This window comes from Rhinatrema bivittatum, chromosome 3 (assembly GCF_901001135.1).
Source record: "Rhinatrema bivittatum chromosome 3, aRhiBiv1.1, whole genome shotgun sequence".
Taxonomy (NCBI): Eukaryota; Metazoa; Chordata; class Amphibia; order Gymnophiona; family Rhinatrematidae; genus Rhinatrema; species Rhinatrema bivittatum.
This window is the reverse complement of record NC_042617.1, coordinates 534,683,724-534,705,008: the sequence shown is the minus strand read 5'-3', so window position 1 is coordinate 534,705,008 and position 21,285 is coordinate 534,683,724. Positions and strand designations below refer to the sequence as shown.

Here is a 21,285-nt window from a genome sequence, read left to right as displayed (position 1 = left end):
GGCATGCACAGTCCAATCACTATAGAGACCAAACCAAAAACAGGCAGGAAGCTCTCTGCAGAGTATCAGCAGCCATCTCAGCAAAAGCTAGAAAGAGAGGCCTATAGGGGATGATCTCCATTTAGTATGACCTTTGGTGCAGACTATGTGAGAATGAAGAACTCCTTCTGCTTAAACTATATCAATTGCCATCCCAGCTAGTATCCCCTCCTGCCACTCATACTTGCCATTGCTCAGACCTGTGGTACTTCACCATGACCAGAATACACATACACACACTCTTCTCTTAAATACCTATACAGTTCATAGTTTCAGGAATACATAACTCTCACATGAGTTGTGAACACAGAATAAAGGGAAGCATAATTATCTAAGTTCAGTTTATTAAAGCAAAAAAAAAAAAAAAAAGTCTTCCATAACAATTCATATTACAAAATAACATCTACAAATACTAATAGTTTCCTCTTCCTTGGTCCGTCCCACCTCACACTTTTTTTTTTTTTTTTTTAAACGCCATGAGTTATGTAAAACAGCAGCTACACAGCTGAAAGAGTAGTGTCCATAGGGGCATTCACTGGCAATGTTAGGGAGCAAAGGTCTTGAAAGCTGCTGAGTAATGGGAAAACCAGAATCACCCCCCAATCAGAAAAGAGCGGAATCTGTCCAGCTGCCCATGAAAGGATAGATATACCAATCCATGGAGTGCACCTAGAAGGAATCCAGCAAAATCTATTTCAAAGGAAAAACAGAATAACCTCTTTCCATAATTCATACTGTTAAAAATAAAGGCTCAACTAAAGGTTTCCATGATGTCCAGGAACATAAAACACCTGACTAAATCAGGATGAAGCATTCAGGGGTCTGGGCAAACTGTCTTTTACTTACACCTCAGGGCATTAGTTGTACATTTTCAAGGGTGTGAAGATCGCTACCTGATTCGCATTCTGGACCATCAAAAGATCCCTGAGTTTAGATAGGTGAACTTTATAAACCGTTCCCATGCAAAAGAGGGCACATCACCCCTCTCTCTCTCATACACAGAAACTGTTTCAACATACGTTCAAAACCATTGGTTCTGGGAGTGGGATGTCCTAGTGCCTGCAATGGGAACCCAGGATCTCCAGCACAAAAGAGAACAGCTACTTTTTCACATCATCGTGCAGCACATTTGGCAGAGAATGCACGGGGAAATGTGCGTGTTATCGGGGAATACCTGTGAGCAAGTGTACGAGTGGATGCACAGTCCAGGCTCCTTCCCAGTGTGTTTTTTTTGTTGTTTTAAACAAGAAGGAACATGCTAGAAACAGGTCGAGTTGGACTCATCTCTAGCCAAATCCATGGTTACTTCTCTTTTCCGGTCTTTGCAGTCTGCATCTGGTGCCTCTAAGTTTGTGCTTGCAGTCCTTTTTGTCAGTATGTCTTGGTTCTTAGGAATCCCTGAGGTCACAGTCGCTGGATGTGCGAGGACAGAAGAAACCACTGTATTCAATCCCATCAATCCTGTTGCCTGCAGCAACTCGCTCAGATTCAGCTCCCCTGGTCAAGTAGCTTAGCATATAGGTGGGTCACAGCCTCTAGTACTTGCCCAATACTGTGGCCAGCAGGGCCATGCGGATGAACATACCGTTCTCTGCCTGCCGGAAATAGGCAGCTCTTGGGTCAGAGTCCACTTCAACACTGCACAAAGTGGGAGAGAGAGTGATAAAATATTAACTCTGAGGATCGATGTGTGCTGCAGCTAATAAACCTTTGAAGCCTGCAGGTGGAATACCTACGTTTATCTGAACACAAATGCTAATGCCAGGAAATAAAAAGCGAGGCAGGAATGACAGAAATATATACAGTAAAAAGGACTGCTGATTCCCTATATCACCATGGGAAGGCACCACTTTTTTTCTCTGTAAACTGCATGCCAGAGGCCAGCTTGCCCCAAATCATCAGAGCAAGATTGCACCAGTTTTTATTCTTTTCCTGGGCACCCAAGGGTGAGAAATCACTATTTTGGTTAATTTACAACTATTGTGATTTTCTTGTGAATATTTCTATCTGCTGCAGGTTTTGGGACCAGCATTGGTAGAAAGGAAGACCTCTCTATAAAATGCAGAATGGATGCTGCCAAACAGCTGCAGTGAGAGATCACCCGTCTTTTCCCTCCTTCTTCCTTCCTCGCAGGTCTGAAAACTTGACATCCAGCGATAGCTCAGTCTAGAAGGGCAAGATCTTGTCCACCTCCCCCCCCCCCCACCCGGACTAGCTCAGTTCATGAGGCCCTGATAGATGATGATGTGAACCCCTGCTTGGTGCATTTTGTAAGGTAGTCTCTCTTGCCCTTGGAACAGGTTAACACCACTAGTAAACTAATTTCACAGAGAACCCCAGCTCAGACTAACTCCTGATGTCAGAGGGGAACTGTAAGAGCTGTGCTAGCCCCTTTACCTGATCTCGTTGACACGTGGCATGGGGTGCATTACCACCATCTTTTTCTTTGCTCTGGTCATGATGTGCGGCGTCAGAATAAACTGCCCAAAACACTGCAGAAGAGACAAACAGAAGGTGTGTGAAAAGGAGATTTACAGTCAGTCTGGGGGTGGGGCGGAGGGGATTATATCTAGACTGAGCATTCTATTTTGTTCCAGACACTTTAGAAATCACAAGGCTTTAATTGTTATTATTTACGCATGGTTGACTTCCTGAGAAGACCTGATGCTAGAATTGGCAGGACATAGGAAGCTGTTATTCCAAGTGGGATATTCACCTTTTGCTGTATCACAACTGTGTTACTTTTTCCATAATTACTTGTTTATCCTCCATCCTGGAGGTTTCTACATAAAAGGCAAAAGCAAAGGCAAGGGGAAGCTGGCACTCCAAAATTACAAGGATACAAAATCAGTATTCTTGTAATTTTGGAGTGCCTGGCTTCTCTTGACCTCTGCTGTCTCTCTCTTTCACTCTTTGGGACCTCGGTGCTGTCTCTTTGCCGGAGAGGCACCAGTTACCTGTTCATTTTGGAGTATCAGCGGGCATGCCAGACCTGCTACTGCCTTATTTAGGGCAATTTTCAAGTAGACTGCACACTTGTAGAGCATGCTGACACGTTCAGCATGCTTACATTACACTAATATTTAAAGACAAAAACTACCCGTGTTAAATTTTCTCTTCGAAACTGAACGTAAAGGATGTGCACCAGACTTGGACCAGGTACTGTGCATCTGCTCTATTGCATGGGCAGTAGGCAAGGGCTAAAACGGCATGTGCACTTGTGAAAATGTTATGCACGTGTGCTCTTCTCTCCCCCCTCCGGAACATCTCCTAGCAGTCCAGCTAAAAGCATGTGCACTATGGAAGTACATGTGTCCTGTTAACTGGGCAACGCCCGGCAATAGCTTTGAAGATTTGTTCTCCCCCCCCCCCGCCTCCCCAATAGAACATTTTTGGAGCAATTTTTAAATTTTTCTTATTGTAATGTTTCCTTCCTTCCTCTATCCTATGTTTTAATGGACGCGGATATCAACCTTGCTTTGATACTGCAGCTTCCATCTCTCAAGGTGTTAGTGGATCCTGGCCACTGATCTGCTAACAATGCAAAATGCCAGTTAAAAAGACAAAGAAAGAGTCCCATCACTACGGTGCATTTTCTGAACAGCTTTCTGGCAAGTCCCTTCCCCTCCCTCAACCTCTGACTAAACACAGCTCCCCCAGTCATGGAGGAGTCAGTATCTTGAGCATATACAGAAAATAGTGTGTGACCTACATGAGAGAGCATTCCATCACAAAACATTCAATCAAAAAACTTTTTTTTTTTTTTTTTTTTTAAAAAGCATAGAGCCTTGGTCTCCCTGAGCTGCTGAGATAAGGATATCTGGCATTTACTATGAAAAAGCACTGGGTTATTCTATAGCTTACAGCCCTAAGTGGACCAAGACATCAAGTGCTGAGAACCATGGGGGCGGACTTGATTACACACAGCATGTAAATATACCCACCAAATAAAACTGAAATCTGGACAAAAAAATCAATATAAGTAATGCAATAGAAAGGGGTTTAATTTCATAAACAAAACCTATTGTAAGCTTGGGAGAGGTGTGCAGCAGCACGTTCAGACAGTTAGTTGGATACAGCCCCTGTCCTGGCAAGCTTTTCTGCTCATCTTTACTGCCTTGGTATTTCTAGTACTCACAGAGTCATATGCATGTACACAATCAAACCTCTCCTTCTGGATACGGGTCATGTACAACACATCTGTGTCAGGAAGAGCCTCCTCGATGCTATCAAACTCTTCCTGCAAGAGAAAGAAGCATTGTGGTATTATATACTGTACCATGATATACGACACCATATTACACTACACACCAGAAGTGGATCCTAGATCATGTCATACCACACACCACGGAGCAATGGAGCAGAAATGCTGCACTGCCAGGGGACTCCAAGGCTCGCTGACTTGCATTGTACCTAACCAAACACAAGGATGAGTGATAAAACAATAAAATTATGCCCATATTCATTTCTGTTACCTTTCCCCTCTCTGTCTTCCACTCTTCTCCCCCTCATCCCCCATTAACAAAATGTGATCAGAAATAGCTCACACACGGAATAAAAAGAACACCTTGACCTTTATAAAATGGCTCAATGACAGATTGAAAAAAAAAATTATGCAGGTACACCAAAAAGAAAAAAAAAAAATGTAATAAGACAAAATACAGGAATGAACCATTAGCAGCCTCTACACACATTCTGTAATCACCAGTTCCCAGTGGTGAACATACTGGGGCAGATTTTCAAAGGCTACGCGCATAACCTGAAAAAATCTGCCCCTGCGCGCGCCGAGCCTATTTTGCATAGGCTCGGCGGTGCGTGCAAGCCCGGGATGCGCGTATGTCCCAGGGCTGGAAGGGTGCGGGTCCGGGGGCGGTCCCGAAGCCTCCTTCATGCAGCCGGCCAGCGCGGGCAGGCGAAAGAAATAAGGTAGGAGGGGGGATTTAGGTAGGGCTGGGGGGGGGGGGGGGGAGGGAACGGGGAAAGCCATCGGGGCTCCCCTCAGGCTCGGTGCGCGCAAGGTGCACATGTGTGCACCCCTTTGCGGGCGCCGACCCTGGATTTTATAACATGCACGCGCATGTTATAAAATCGGGCTTAGATTTGTTCGCGCCAGGTCGATTCCTCTCCCATCCCTGGCTCAGCTCCATGGAATGTTACTGAATACTGGCAGGTAGCACAAGAATGCTCCATTATACATCAATTCCCTCACACTGTGGCTTGCAGCTGCTCAGCAGTGCCCCCAGAGGATAGATTACAAATTACTTAAATATACTCTAAATTTTTCGGTAGGTCACGTGTTAATGCTCCCATTTTTTTCATTGTTGCTGATCTGTACTGAATTTACTCATCAACCCCACTAAATAAGTTAGAAATCCCCAAAAAGTTACTTATATTTTCACAGCACTTTATATGTTTTGTTGGATTTTCATTATATGAGATTTTTGGGTTTTTTTTATTACAGGACTTCATTGACACAGTGAAATCATCCCCTTGAGACAGACTTTCAGTCAATGAACAATCGTGTTCGGGGCCTTGTGCAATATATAATTTTGAAAGCTGTGCGTTTTTGCTTGATATGGCACTTCTAAGTTATTTAGTGGCATTGCTGATTTGATTCACTGCAAGTGTATTATATCTGTATGGAAGCAGTTACTACTTCCATCTCGAAACAAGAGAATTTGGTGCATATCATAATTCTAAGATGCATTTACCTGTTTAATTCCCTTTGAAGCCACAAAATGTATGATATCAGAGGGCATGCGCAGGCTGCGGGGTGCGACATAACGCAGGTTCACGCGATACTGAGTCAGCAGGCAGGCAAGGGAATGCACTGTACGGCCATGCTTCAGGTCCCCTACCATTGTGATCTGAGGAGGATAAAACAGCACATTTCTCCACTGCAGCATAAAGTAAAGAGTTACATTTAAGCACACAGGCCAGCTGAAGGGATGTTCTCATTCTCATGGCAAGGCCAAGACAGCAGGCTTTTCAGATCAGGAGTCAGACTGGACTCAGGCACCCACAGCACAATCGTGTAAGATTCTAGCTCTAGGGGATTGGATAGAATTTTTGGGTGGCATTCCTCGCCTCAGAAAAGTAAATCATAGGTTTAAATGCCATGCTGCAGGAACAAACTTAGGTGCATCAGCATCTGCAATTCATGTCTCCTTTCACTTACATATTTGATTAGAATTGTTGAAACGAATCACAAGCAGGCAGATTCATTTGTTTTTCCCGTTTATTCTTTGGTCTCAGGTTTTTAAAAATCTGGACATTTATAAAATGCCAACACCTTTAAACACAATGGACTGGAACAAAATGTTGAAAAGGCCTCATAAATCACACCAAGTGTGTGGTTTGTTTTTTTTTATTTTATCTTTTACCTCCAGAGACAATCTCTGACTCCATCTGCTGGAGGGGGGACATAACCCAGCAGTCTGGACTGATCCTGGTACGTACAGGGAACTTGCTCAATGCGGTGGTTACTACCTTTAACCATTAAGCCTTATGCTCACCTTTGATGCAACTCCAACATTACTCTCTGCATCAATGGCAGGGGATGGCAGGAAATTTGAATCAAACAGTTACCAACAAGGGCCCTGCACTTGGTGGTTGGTGAAACAGATAAGTATGGGAAAAATAAGAGTGGGAGCTTGCTGGGCAGACTGGATGGGCCGATTTCATTTCTATGTCTTTATTATTTTATATTTTATTTACTTTTGTACATCACCTTGGGTGGACCGAAAGGGCCAAGAAGCTGGTTTAGAAATTTTTAAAAATACAATACAAATAAAGGGAAGCTTACCTAAGGTGAAATCTTTAGTATTGCTCTCAACTATTGGTGGAATGTAAAAATCCCCTCATTTCTGTCCCTTGCATATTGAGAATTGTAGTAAATATAATTACTAAAAACTAACAAAGTCCGAATGGTCCTCTCTTAATTTTATCACAAATACCAACAATCAGAGGACACTAAATTTTATCATGTACACGAATGTTTGGTATAACTAAACAGGTTATCCCATACGTTGGTAATAACCTTGTGTTTATTGATACCTTTTTTACTTTATTCAATTTTTTCATTTTAATGCAATGTATTCCTTTTAGTTCTCATTAGTAATAATCCTTATCCAAGCATTGTAAAGGCTCTCTCTTACACGGTCTCCATCTCTAAAAGTTATCTATCATTTCATAGATTCATCCAAAAACCTCAAAATAACTTCTCTCCAACCAGAACAAACAAGCCTCCTCCCACTTAATGATACTTTCTGGACTTGAAATGTTTATCCTCTGTTTAATATGCACATTGTTATACTTTTGCACAATTGTTAAGAGTTACAATTTAAATTTTGTAAACAGTTATGATGGCTTTACCGAATGACGGTATATAAAACTCAACAAATAAATAAATTTACTTAACTTATAATTCAGAGGAAATCTTCTCTTATATGACTTGTATTATAGTGAGACTGGAGCAGTCAGCCCTATCCCGTCTTCTTCAGGGACTAAGAGAGATTTTTTCTGTCTTAGTGTTCTTCTTAAACGCCGAGAGAACAGTTTCACGGCGTTTAAGAACACTAAGACAGAAAAAAATCTCTATTAGTCCCTGAAGAAGACGGGATAGGGCTGACGGCTCCCGTCTCACTATAATAGAAGACTTATACAAGAGAAGAAGATTTCCTCTGAATTATAAGTTAAGTAAATGATAACTTTTAGAGATGGAGACTGTGTCAGAGAGAGCCTTTACAACGCTTGGATAAGGACTATTACTAATGAGAACTAAAAGGAATACATTGCATTAAAATAAAAATAAAAAAATAGAATAAATTAAAAACGGTATCAATAAACACAAGGTTATCACTAACAATTGGCATAACCTATTTAGTTATACCGAATATTCGTGCACATGATAAAATTTAGTGTCCTCTGATTGTTGGTATTTGTAAATATAATTGCACCTTAATATATTCTTTGTGCATGTCTTGTAACACACTAAGACTAAACTCAAAATGTTCTGGCAGACCATCATACATGGATGCACATGGCTTATATAAACAATAGCTGTTTGCCACCACCCTCCACTATAATGATTGGTCTATGTGCAGTGTGTGTATGTATATATCTTCAAAATCCCACAATTAAAACAAGTGAGAATAAAACAGATCTTCGTCAAAATCCAAGTTTCGCAGACATGACCACAACTATATTCAGATGAAAGTTTATCTGTGGTTACCTAAAGATTCACAACAGGCAGCATCTCCCAAGCAAGTTACTTTTCAAACTTCAGATGAGTCTTTGAGCAGGACAGACGAGGATAGAGCAAGCCATCGTGCAAACATTTTTTTGTTAGGAGAAAGATAATGTGCATAAAATCCTACCAAGGTTTCAGGAATCGCAGAGGAGCTGCATTAGAAGAATTTATGGGGCACACCAGCTACCAGATCTCAAACGCAACACTCAAAAAAACTTCTCTTCTTGGATTTATTGATAAGGAAAGGGGGTTAGATATTCAAATTTCATTATATAGAACACCAATAAAGCATAATAATCTGTTTCTCAGTTACAATCAGAGACTTTTTAAAGTGGATTCACCTATAAGTCAGTTTCTTAGATTGTGGCAAATGTGCTCGGATTTACAAGATTTTAAAATAAAAGCACAAGATATGGCAGCAAGATTTTTGACGCAAGGTTATCCTTCCACAGCAATAAGAGCTGTATATCACAGAGCTCGATATTCACATCATGAGAGCCTTTTACAGTACAAATCTTCTTCTGATAACAGGGATGAGTGTATTTTTAGTTTCTCTAATAAACCTCATGCAATTGCGTTATCAATCAGGCGGAACTGGCATGCATTATCCATGCATTAGATATTTAGGGATAAACCTCTGATACCTTTTTCCAGAGGTTGCAATATTAGAGAATATGTAGTCCGAGCTGCATTACATCATCACATTCTCAGTATGAGTTAAGAAACACAGCTCAATTTGCTTGTGGACTGTGACAGTGAACTATGGAAGATACCAATTGGGTTCATCCGAAAACTGTGTATAAAGTAACTTGTAAGCATTGTGCAGATTATGTGTCAGATTATGGAAGGAAATTGGAAGGAGACATACAGTGTGCTTTCCTTTTATTTATATGGATTGCACCAAGAACCATATGGACTAGGCTCACTGAATATAAAAGTTGTCTTAACCAAGCTCCTATCCCCAATCACTGCTTGATGTTTCAACACACATTCAATCAGTTGACATGGACTATTGTTAAAACATATTTCTGCAGGGATGAGACACAAGATGGCGTCCTGATGAGAGCCACGGTTCAGCTCTGCTCTTACCTCTGGCATTTGTTTGATTCATTCAGTTTAAATGCCTCCCAAACATAAGGGCAAAGTGAGGGTATTCCCCTCAATACCCACACACTTTGCAAAGCAACCGCTGATCTTCACCTTCCTGGCGCAGGAAGCTGAAAAACCTGGGGAGGTTAACCCTGTTGTGAATCGCGATGGAGGCGTGTCGCTTTCACCAGGGGATGAGGTTTCTCTCAGCCCCCTGCTACTCAACTACTGTCGGCTCGGAGGGACTCTGCCCCAACCGCTGACCGATGTCAGCATTTCAATGCCACAGAAGGGAGCGCGTTGAGTACAGAGGGAGGAAGCTGTTTTGTCAGCTACACAGCTTGAGAAGGAAGGAGGAGGTCCCCCCGGATGTCTTCTCCTCCAGGTGCAGTCCCCATATCACCCCGTGAGCTTACCTTCTCTCCCATCAAACTCGCAGTAATAACACTTGATACCTTATGGGAGCTAACTGCTGGGCTCGTTCAGGATATTAAAAGCTGCAATGTTAAAATTGATCAGCTCACTGTTTCTTTGGATGCTAAGCTTAAATGAATCCTTAAAAAATTTACAATGCTCAGTTGGGAAATTGGAAGGAGACATACAGGAAACTCATAGATTCAGAGAAGCTACTATTAAAGACAGAACTGCATTATCCAGAAGAGTTGAACTTTTAAAAAATTGGAATCGCCATTTCAATCTTAGACTTGTTAATTTTCTTAGAATAATGGGGGAACATCCCATGTTTACCTTCAAAAGATATTTGCATGAAGTTCTCCTTCTATCAGAAGCTGAGTTTCCTTCGATTAATAAGGTTTATTTCCCCCCAGTTCTGGGTGAAAGATGTCTTCCTTTGGCTGCTAATGAAGTTCCCTTGGATATGCAAAACTTACATTTTCTTGAATAATCTGAACCTGAAGTTATAGATTGTTCGATTTTACTTGTTTCTTTGATTGCAGAGCAAGATATTAGTACATTAATGTCTCACTATTTTCAACTATTCCCCTTTTTATGGGTCTGCTGTTAGAATGTTCCCTGACATTTCCTCAGGAGAGGAAAGTGTTTCTTTCAATGAGACAGGAAACAATTTCCTCTGGTACCATGTTTCTTCTGAGATATCCTTGCAAATGCATTGTTAAAAAAGATAACGATTGCTATATATTTTTTATTCTGGAACAGTTAAGAGCCTTTTTAGATTCTAGAGCCCAGTTGTAGTGACTATTATTGGTTTATTGTGTTTGGTAGTTAATCGGATAGCAGCTCTAGACAGGTTAAGCCCTTCTTATTCACATGTCTCCTTTATGATTCTCTCCTCAAGAGTGTTATGCCTACAGTCCAGTTATAATATTAACCATGTATTGTGCCAGCATATTGATGTCTTTTTTCTCCTCTCTCTTTTTCCTTTTTTTTTTTGGCTCATATAGTATTGTTCTTTTTTGAATGATGCGATATCTGTACATATTGAAAATTCAATAAATATATTTAAAAACAAAACAAAACAAAACATTTCTGCAGTGTAGTGGAGAGGTGATTGTGTAGCACTGCTCAACTGTAGGGAGCAGTTTGGGATTTTTATATTTTGGTTCCAGTCTTTGGGACTTAATGAGGTGTAATGAGGAGATTGAATGGCACAGCTTGTGGTAATCTGTGATGGTTTCATGACCAGACTCTTAGCTCTTCAATGTATATATGTAATGAAAGAAAATAGAGGTGTCCTATTCTTTGTGCAGATAATGTAGGACCGAAGAGACATTTTCCCCCAGAGGCAGAGGATCTTTTTCAAAATATGGTGCTGTGTCAAGCTTGAAAGTGGAGATCACATACAAGAGCATGTACTGCAGAGGAGCAACTTTAATGAAAATAAGTTTTATTCACATTTGTTATTAACGTTGGGAATTTGGATATACACACATACTGCACAATGACTGATGATTACAGTGGAGGACGGTAAAAAGCAGCTGCTGTTTATATAGCCACACGTGTCCATGCATGATGATCTCCCAGAACATTTGAAGTTAGTCTGTGTTACATAACTTACCCAGAGTAAATAATAGGGTGGAATTATTTATGGTGATTATTTCCATCTCATGGGTTTTTGATTTCCTCGCATACTGAGCACCTTTTTTCTATACTGTGCCTGAACAGGTGCCATGCTGGTGCCTGGCCAGAGACTCAACCGTAGCACAATGTTTCTAAGCATGAAATATCTCTGAGAAAAGCAACAACTCTACATTATGACTGAATTGTGCTTATGTTCTTAGTGCTACAAAAAAAATAAAATAATGAAATGGAGATGAGATCCAGAAAGACCATAGGACTTAGGGCAGGCACAAAGAGAGCAAGTAAGGTGAAATGAATATTAGGCGAGTGCAGCCCCAGGATCCCGTTCTCACCGTCATCCCATTGACCGTCCCCAGCTCTTCTCGGATGGTGAAGATATCCAACAGAGCCTGGGTGGGATGCTCCCCGACTCCATCTCCAGCATTAATTACTGGTTTCCGACAATGCTTTGCAGCAAGCTGAAAAAAGACGATTTAAAAAGAAATTATGCAAATACGTAAACATATCTACATTTATGTAAACACCGATATAGGCTGTAGATAAGACATACACACACACACACACACACACATATATATATTTCTCTTTTTGATGAGGTAGCCACACCAGTCCTAAACTAGGTTCATAATCATCTCTGGTTCCACAGATCTAGTAGGGCTGCAGGTTCTGCTTTACACACTTGTGAGTTCTTAAAAAGCTTTGCCCTTTACTGCATAAAATGGAACTTATCAAAGCGATCCATGCATTTATTACTGCTAGACTTGACTTTTTCATTCTTTTTTGATTGTATTACCAACTAAATATATTCATTGTCTCCAGTTAATTCAAAATGCTGCTGCTCACATTGTTAGCTATGGTCCCTGGTTTCTGTCTAATTATGCCGGATGCTTGTCATACTGTAAGATTTATGATCACCTGACTTGACGTTCAAAGCCTTTCGGGGTAGAGGTACCACTTATTTACACATCTGCCTGATTTACTTTGCTCATCAGAAGGTGCTCTCAGAGAAGCACTCTGATATAGGATATGCAGCAGCGTCGGAAAAGCGCGCCAAGGAGTGGTTTAAATCCGGACCAGGACCGAAGGAGCCCTGCCACTGCCAGCTGCCTCAGGAGTCACCAGAGGCCAGAAACTCACTTGCTCCGCTTGTTCCCCCTTTTCTTTTTTGTTTTTCAGATGCTGCACCTCCGATCCCGGTAGAGACACACCCTGCCCCCTTGGCTGACACTGCCGACGTCAGAAGCGTCGGAAAAGCGCACCAAGGAGTGGTTTAAATCCGGACCAGGACCGGAGGAGCCCTGCCACTGTCAGCTGCCTCAGGAGTCACCAGAGGCCAGAAACTCACTTGCTCCGCTTGTTCCCCCTTTTCTTTTTCAGATGCTGCACCTCCGATCCCGGTAGAGACGCGCCCCGCCCCCTTGGCTGACGCTGCCGACATCAGCAGCGTTGGAAAAGTGCGCCAAGGAGTGGTTTAAATCCGGACCAGAGGCGTCGCGTGCCGGCATCGCGTCGAAGGGGCGTGACAAAGGACATTTAGTGCAAATAATGTAACTATAAACAAATTGATGATGATAACTTTCCTACTAGTGAATGTCCAATCCATAACGAAGAAATTTCCACTAATCACAGATCTACTTTACGGCACAAAACCTAGTTTCATTGCAATAACTGAATCATGGTTAAAAAAAAAATAAAAAAAAATCAGACAATTCTGAAAAATCAAATAGCACATAAAAACTACGATGTTTTCTCAATCCCAAGAACAAATAAAAGAGGGAGGGGGGCCTACTACTAATCATGAAAAGAAATTCCAATGCAAAGTGTTACCAAACACACCACCTCAGAATCATGAAATAGCAATATTTGAAACTAAATACATACAAATTTACCTTATATACTGTCCACCAACCCTCCTAGAACTGAACATCTCTCCATTAATTGAATTCCTCACCCTACATCTCAATATTTCGAAACCCACCATTGTACTCTGAGATTTTAACCTTCATATGGATGTATACCCATTATCAACTACCTGCAAAACCCTAACAGATATAATGAACGCACTAGGATTCAAATTAATTATAGACAATCCCACACACAAAGCAGGACACTCCCTAGACCTGATTTTTTTTTTTTAAATCAGTCTCCTCGAACAATTAAACACAAATCCCTTGGTCAGATCACTTTCTCATTCAATCTACCATTAAGTTTCTAAATCCACTGGAAAAACAAAAAAAGGAACCTATTGAATTTAAGTACCATCCTCCATATAACTTAGAAAGACTAAAAGAAAAATTAGAAGAAAATCTAAATGAGTTTGACTATAAAAGTTGCTGCTCCGCTACATCAGCATGGGTGATTATGACTAATATAATAGATGATGAAAACCCCCCACAAAGTACGTACACAAAGAACCAAAACATACAAATCCCTGGTATTCCGAAAAAATAAAAGAAATCAAATGAAACCTTAGGAAAAAAAGAAAAAGAATGGAATAATCACAAAACAGAAAACTTAGCCAAATACAGAAAATACTATAAAAAAATAATCCTTGAGGCAAAAAAACAATATTACAGCTCTATTACTGGCTACCAGTTAAAAAAAGAATAGAGTACAAAGTACTCACAATCCTACACAAATCAATTCACAAAGTTGACTTCTCTGCCCTGGACAATATTATACATCTACATAAATCTTCACGTACAACAAGATCTACATATAAAGTTCAGCTGGATGTCCCTTCTTTACCTCAAGCCAAATTATCCTCCACTAGAAATAGAGCCATCTCCATCATCGGCCCAAAATTATGGAACGCACTACCTCAACACCTCAATTCGCAAGAAAACTTTAAATCTTTTAAAAAAGATCTCAAAGATTGGTTACTCTCACAGTCGTACAATGGCTGCTCACCTAATGACAATTGAACATAATCTGTTTCATATCCACCTTCACGTTCCTTTTTATGCCTGCAATCCCCTCCTTCTGTATTCCGTCCTGTCCTGCAGAAACCTTTTTCTCTTTAACGGTGTCAACCGTCTACTTCAAGTGTTGCTTACACTAATAACTATTGTTCAATGTATGGGTCAATGTATTTATTGACTTTTTAAGTTAATGTTCTGATTCATTCTCTTTACACTGTTATGAATTTAAATGTAACTGGTTTGGTTATAATGTAAACCGGAGTGAAGGCTATGTCAGCTGTACCTTGGTATATAAACAAATGCTAAATAAATAAATAAATAAATAAAATAGAAAAATTCATGAATAAACCAAGAACACTATTCACCATAGTAAAAGACCTTACCAGTGACAAAACAGATTCGCCCCAAAATCTGCCAGAAAACAGGTGCAATGAAATAGCACAATTTTTCAGGGACAAAATCATAAACTTAAGAAACAAAATACCTAGCACCACTAAGCAAGAGATTAAATGGCTACAAGAGACAGAACATAATGGACCGAATTCACTGAAACATCTAGCCTTGAAGTAGAAAACTTACTAAAAAAGATAAATCCCGCACCCCATATAATTGACACACTACCCACTATTGACATAAAAAGTTACCGAAATAGCCTAACCAATGCTAACTCAGATCATAAACCTATCCCTAGATGAAGGATCTTTACCTGATATGCTAAAAGGAGCAATCATTAAACCAATCTTAAAGAAAAAAAAACACAGACCCCCTAATACTGAGCAACTACAGTCCAGTGTCAAATCTACCTTTAATTGAAAATTAATTGAAAAACTATACAAAAACAACTAGCAGAACATTTAGAAATCAACAATATCCTATACCCGTCAACATGGCTTTAGGAAACACTACAGCACAGAAACATTACTGCTAGCACTGTCAGACAATATCCTGAGAGGATTTGACAGCGGAAAACACTATATTCTTGTACTATTGGACCTATCAGCAGCTTTCGATACAGTAAACCATGAAATACTCTTAAAAAGATTGGAAGAAATAGGATTCCAAAACAAAACAATTGCCTGGTTCAGATCATACCTTAATAATAGATTCTTTCAAGTACAAATCAAAAATGCAATGTCAGAAAAAATAAGCCTAAAAACAGGAGTGCCCCAAGGCTCAGCACTGTCCGCGACACTATTTAATATTTACCTACTACCTCTGTGCCATCTACTGGCAGGCCTGGGAATCATACATTACATTTATGCCGATGACATTCAACTAATCTTACCAATTGATGACTCAATTGAAAAAAACATTAAACCTAGCAAACATCATAAATATTGATAAAACTGAATTCATACACCTGGAACGGAAAAACATTGATATCATTCAAACCCCAATTATACTGAAGAACAATCAAAAAGTAGAATTAGTCGAGAAGGTGAGGAACCTTGGTGTAACAATCGACACAGAAATTAATCTTAAACAACACATATCACTGAAAGTAAGAGAAGGCTATGCTATACTAATGATCCTCAGAAAACTAAAAACGTTATTAACACTGTCAAATTTCCGAACAGTCCTACAGGCACTGATATTTGTAAGCACTGACTACTGTAATGCCCTGTTCTTAGGTCTACCATACACAACCATAAGACCACTCCAAATATTACAAAACTCTGCTGCACGAATACTCACAGGGGAAAAACAAAACAAAACAGATCACATTACTGAAACACTAGCAGAATTACATTGGCTGCCTATTGAACAAAGTATAATTTAAAGCACTCTGTACAGTACATAAATAATTCACGATGAAAAAGTGGAGTGGCTCAACACAGCACTGCGTGTACACGTCCCACAAAGAAATCTCAGATCAGCCAAAGCCCTCCTAACCATCCCCTCTGTAAAAACGGCAAGACTTACACAAGTGAGGGATCGAGCACTGTCCCTGGCAGGACCATTACTTTGGAATAATATGCCCATTGAAATAAGATTACAGAGCAATTATAATCTATTCAAAAGTAGCTTAAAACCTGGCTTTTTAAACAAGCATTCTGCAAAGCAAATGGAGAGTAAGTTGAGAAACACAACTGGCATTAATGCTTCAACAACCAGCACTCAATTTTAGTTTTAATTAACAGTATACAGCTCACCTTTAAAAGGACAAGATTTATGAAAGTCACTCAAATAGTCTTTATTTTGAATTTTGATGTTACCGAAACCTTTTCGCTCCATTATACACGTATTACCCAGTTCTTTACTGAGCATTTCAATTTGTGCCTTTTTGTAAACCGTTGTGATGGTATATAACGTAACGACGGTATAGAAAAGATTTTAAATAAATAAATAAGACTCTTTTGCATATCCTAGCCAGCAGCCCCCAGGAGAGGACTCCAGAGGTCACTGCAAACAAATCCAGGCTTCATCCTCTACAAATCCAGCTTCCAAAGGCCCTACACCTCTTGCAGCAGAAGACAACGGAAGGGCACGCCTAATGGCGTGCACATCTTAAGATTCTTTACTATAAATTTACTTCAGATATTATACAGAAGAATTTAATTCAAAACACGAGTTAATAAGATGGGTAAATAATATCTTCTTTAATTGTAGTGTTTTAAGTGTCACTCAGACAAGTATTAAATAAATCAATAGACTAAAAGTACTTTAGATTAGCTTTACATCCCCACTCCCTTAGAAATTTTAACTCAATAACAAATTAGCTAAATTAGGATGCAGAAAGCAGTCCAGCAGCAAGGAGGCGGCTTTCCAATCTTTTGCACCCAATGTCATATGTATGATTATCTCCCAGGTGGCGAGAGGTTGTATGTGTGCGTTAGGTTCAAAAAGCTCCTAGCCCTCAGAGTTGAAAGCTTTGTCTGCTAACTTCCATTTTCCTGGATCCAAGTCTTGCCTGCTAAGGAAGTCAGCCCATATATTGTCCTTCCTGGCAATGTGGGAGGTGGATATGTCCTGGAGATATCGCTTTGCCCACACCAGGTGGTTGATGCCTGGAACGCCCTTTCCAGAGGAAGTGGTGAAGACCAAAACTGTGAAGGATTTCAAAAGGGCGTGGGATAAATACTGTGGATCCATAAAGTCTAGAAGATGTGAATGATGAGAAGAGGCATAGGGGTGGCTTGCGGGAATGACGGCTACTACCTGGAGATTATTCAATAAACATACACACGATTAATGCAACTCCAACACTGCTCTATGCTTCAACGGCTAGAGGAAATGTGGAAAAAAGGATTTGCATCCACAGAAAAGGCAGGGGAGTAGCTTGCTTGTTACGGCGGTTATTACCCCAAACCAAATAAGCCTGATACTTCACTTTCAATGAATATCCAGTATAGCTCTTTGCTTCAACGGCAGGGGGAATGAAGAAAAGATAAACAAACACACGGTTAATGTCTTATTCAATAAACATACACATGGTTAATGCGACTCCAACATTGCTCTATGCTTCAACGGCAAGAGGAAATATGGAAAAAAGGATTTGCATCCACAAAAAAGTAGGGGAGTAGCTTGCTTGTTATGGTAGTCACTACCCCAAACCAAATAAGCCTGCTGTTACGGTGATTACTACCCAAACCAGATAAGCCTGATACTTCACTTTCAATGCATATACAGCTTAGCTCTCTGCTTCAACTGCAAGGGGAATGAAGAAAAGATGATTTATATTCAGACAACTACCAACAAGGAATGAATTACATAGTCTGGGTAAAACAAATAACCATGATGTAGAGCTTGCTTGTTACGGTGATTACTACCCAGAATCAAGACTGATACTTCACTTGGAATACATATCCAGCACAGCTCAGTGCTTCAACGGCAGGGGGAATGAAGAAAAGAGGACTTATATTCAGACAACTACCAACAAGGACTGAATTGCACAGGCTGGGTAAACAAGCGTGGGAGTAGCTTGCTTAATGCGGTGGTTACTACCCCAAAACAATTAGCTAGATACTACACTTAGATGCAGCTCCTGCACTGCTATCTACATCGAGGGCGGGGTAGAAGGGAAATAGAACCAAAAAGTTACTTAAAAGGGACAAGAGCAACATAAGTATGAAAAAAAAAAAGTATGAAAGCTTGCTGGGCAGACTGGATGGACCATTGGTCTTCTTCTGCCATCATTTCTATGTTTCGTTTCTATGAGCGCATCTACCTCCACCAACACCAGTTGGTTTCTGGTTCTGCCTTAATGATTAATGTAGGCCACTGTCATAGCATTGTCAGACATTATCCTCACCATTCGAGCTTCCAGTCACATGATGAACCGCAAACATGCCAGACAATCTGCATGCATTTCTAACCAATGTGATTAATGGTCCACTGACACTCCTTGGCACTCCAATGGCCTTACATCCTCAACTCGACAGTGAGCCCCCCATCCCAGAAGGCTCATACCTGTTGTAACCACCATTCATTTTGGTGTCTCAAGGAAACCCTCTTCCTGAGATGATCCGCTTGTAACTACCACTGCAACTGGGCGCTCACCTCCAATGGCTAGTGGAGTCTCATGATGTACTCCTCTGACTGCAGATTTCACTGGGAGAACAACATGTGCCGAAGGGGCTGCATGTGCACCCTCACCCAAGGGACGTCCAAATTGGCTGCCATAGACCCCAGGATTTGCAGATAAGATAACACTGTTGGGCGAATTGTTCTTCTCAGGGCCTGAACCTGAGAAATTAAGTTCTGAATGTGACCCTCTGGCAGAAACACTCTGTCCTGCTCTGTATCTAATCATATGCTAAGATATTCTAGATTTTGAGTCTGTTGTAAACTGCTCTTGGCCAAGTTCACCACCCAGCCTAGCTCCTGAAGCAAGAAGATCACCTTGCAAGAAGCCAAGCGGCTCTTTTTTGTACTTCTGGCCTGAATCAACCAGTCATCCAGATACGGATGGACTAGAATGCCCTCCTAGCGCAGAGCCTCTACCACCATCATGGCTTTGGAGAAAATCTTGGGCAGAGTTGCCAGCCCGAATGGCAGAGCCTGAAATTGATAATGATGCCCCAGAACGGCAAAGCGTAGGAAATGATGTTCCTGGAGAATGGGAATATGGAGATATGTCTGTCAGGTTGAAAGAAGTGAGAAATTCCTGTTTACACTGCCAATATTACAAAACATAGAGTTTCCATTCGGAAACGAGTTACATGCAAATATTGTTCGACACCTCTGATATCCAGGACTGGCCGAAAAGACCCCTCCTTTTTCTTGGGAATGAAAAAAGTAATGGACTAGCGTCCCGTATTTTCCTGTAATCTGAGAATAGGAATCATGGCCTTCAAATCCAACAGCATCCTTAACAGTCTCCACTGCCACTCTTCTGTAGACAGTTGCATGAAGAAACCATAAAGGCATCTGGAGGAATTTAGCAACATTCCAGAGCACAGCCATCCCTACCATGTCCAGGAAACACTGGTCCATCATAATTTGGACCCACCTCTGATGAAAGAGATAGACAACGTATATCTCCTGCACTAGTAGGTGAGCCTGCAAACTTTCATAGTGAAGATAGAGGGGCTTCGGTCCCAGGGCCAGTATCTTTATGAGACTTTTTAGGTTGAAAGGACTGAGATTTTCAGTAAGGATGAGACCTTCGAGTAGATGCTCTCCTGTAAGGGCAAAACCGACGGGAATGCCTGGAGCGGCCCTTCACCCCAAAAGGAAGTGATGCCACCTTCTTGTCCTCCTGTAAATGAGGAATCTTGGATTCCCCCAGCTATTTGCCATTTTTTCCAACTCATGCCAAATAAAAGGGAACCCTTAAAGGTTAACCTTGTGAGATTGAACTTGGAAATAGTGTCTGCTGACCAATTTCGCAGCCACAACTCGCATCTAGCCGCTATCACAGAGGCTACCCCTCTAGCAGCCATCCACACCAAGTCACAGCCTGCATCAGTTAAGAATGTAGCACCCGCTTCCATCACTGATCCACCATCAGACCCCCGCTCTTTGCTTCTCCTGAGAGAAATGCAAACTAGGCAGCAGCAAAAAGCAATCTGAAAAAATCTGTGTCATGGCCTCAAAGGCCTGCTTAAGGATAACCTCAATTTTCCTATTCCGAGCCTCTTTGAGAGCTGCCCCTCCTTTCCACTGGAATGGTGGCTCACTTGGTAACTGTGCATGCCAAGGCATCCACCTTCGGGAATTGCAACTGATCCCTTTCCTTTGGAATTAAGGGGTACAAACCCGTTAAAGTGCGCCTCCCTTTAAAATCCATCTCCAAGGTGCTCCACTCAAGATCAATCAACTCTTGAATTGGATCCAGAAGGGGAAAGAAACAGGACGCCTTGCATAAGGTGACTAATATTGGATCTTTCATTTGCAAGCCGCATCACCTTCACCACACCGAGCGTCTTCAGGGTCTGAATTAACTGACTCTGCAACTCATCTTTTTGAAAAAACGGAGCAGAGTCCAATGCAGTTCCAAATTAGGTAGAATTTCTCTCTCTTCCAAAGGGGAGAAACCTAAGTCCCCAATTGGGTTATCTGACGAATCAGGATCCACAACCCCCTGAACATCACCAGGGATAGCCTCCCTGCAGCCGCTTCCCTACAGTGGCTGACAACTGGGAGTCCCGAGCATACAAACCCTTCTTAGTAGGTTGCTTCGTCCGTTGGGAAACCCTGCAGAAAAGTCTGCAGACCCTGGAAAATTCTGCCCAGGAAGAGGAGGATGGATCCAAACGTGGGCCCAAAGGTCCAAACCTGACACTCTCTGATCCTTCTGTTGGAGATGTCTCCATCATCGGGAACAAGGTGGGAGGGGACACTTCTGCTGCATCCCCTTCCATCCCACTCCCCTCTCGAGGAGATGACCCAATATCGGCAAAATCCTTAGTGGCAAAATCGCCTAGAACATCCAAACAGCACTGACACAGGCTTAAAGAAAGTGAAGGCTGGATTGCCCTAATA

The 21,285-nt window shown here is 41.3% G+C and overlaps 1 protein-coding gene across 1 annotated transcript in view; it reads right to left on the bottom strand.

Annotated features, from left to right (window-relative positions):
- Positions 1 to 490: 490 nt before the first annotated feature.
- CAD (carbamoyl-phosphate synthetase 2, aspartate transcarbamylase, and dihydroorotase) overlaps positions 491 to 21,285 on the bottom strand; it is a 363,344-nt gene continuing 342,549 nt past the window's right edge. Inside the window, 5 exon segments of the mRNA XM_029596327.1 lie at positions 491 to 1,677; positions 2,437 to 2,531; positions 4,178 to 4,279; positions 5,751 to 5,906; positions 11,770 to 11,895. Coding sequence (XP_029452187.1) covers positions 1,575 to 1,677; positions 2,437 to 2,531; positions 4,178 to 4,279; positions 5,751 to 5,906; positions 11,770 to 11,895 — 582 coding nt within the window. The 3' untranslated portion in view covers positions 491 to 1,574.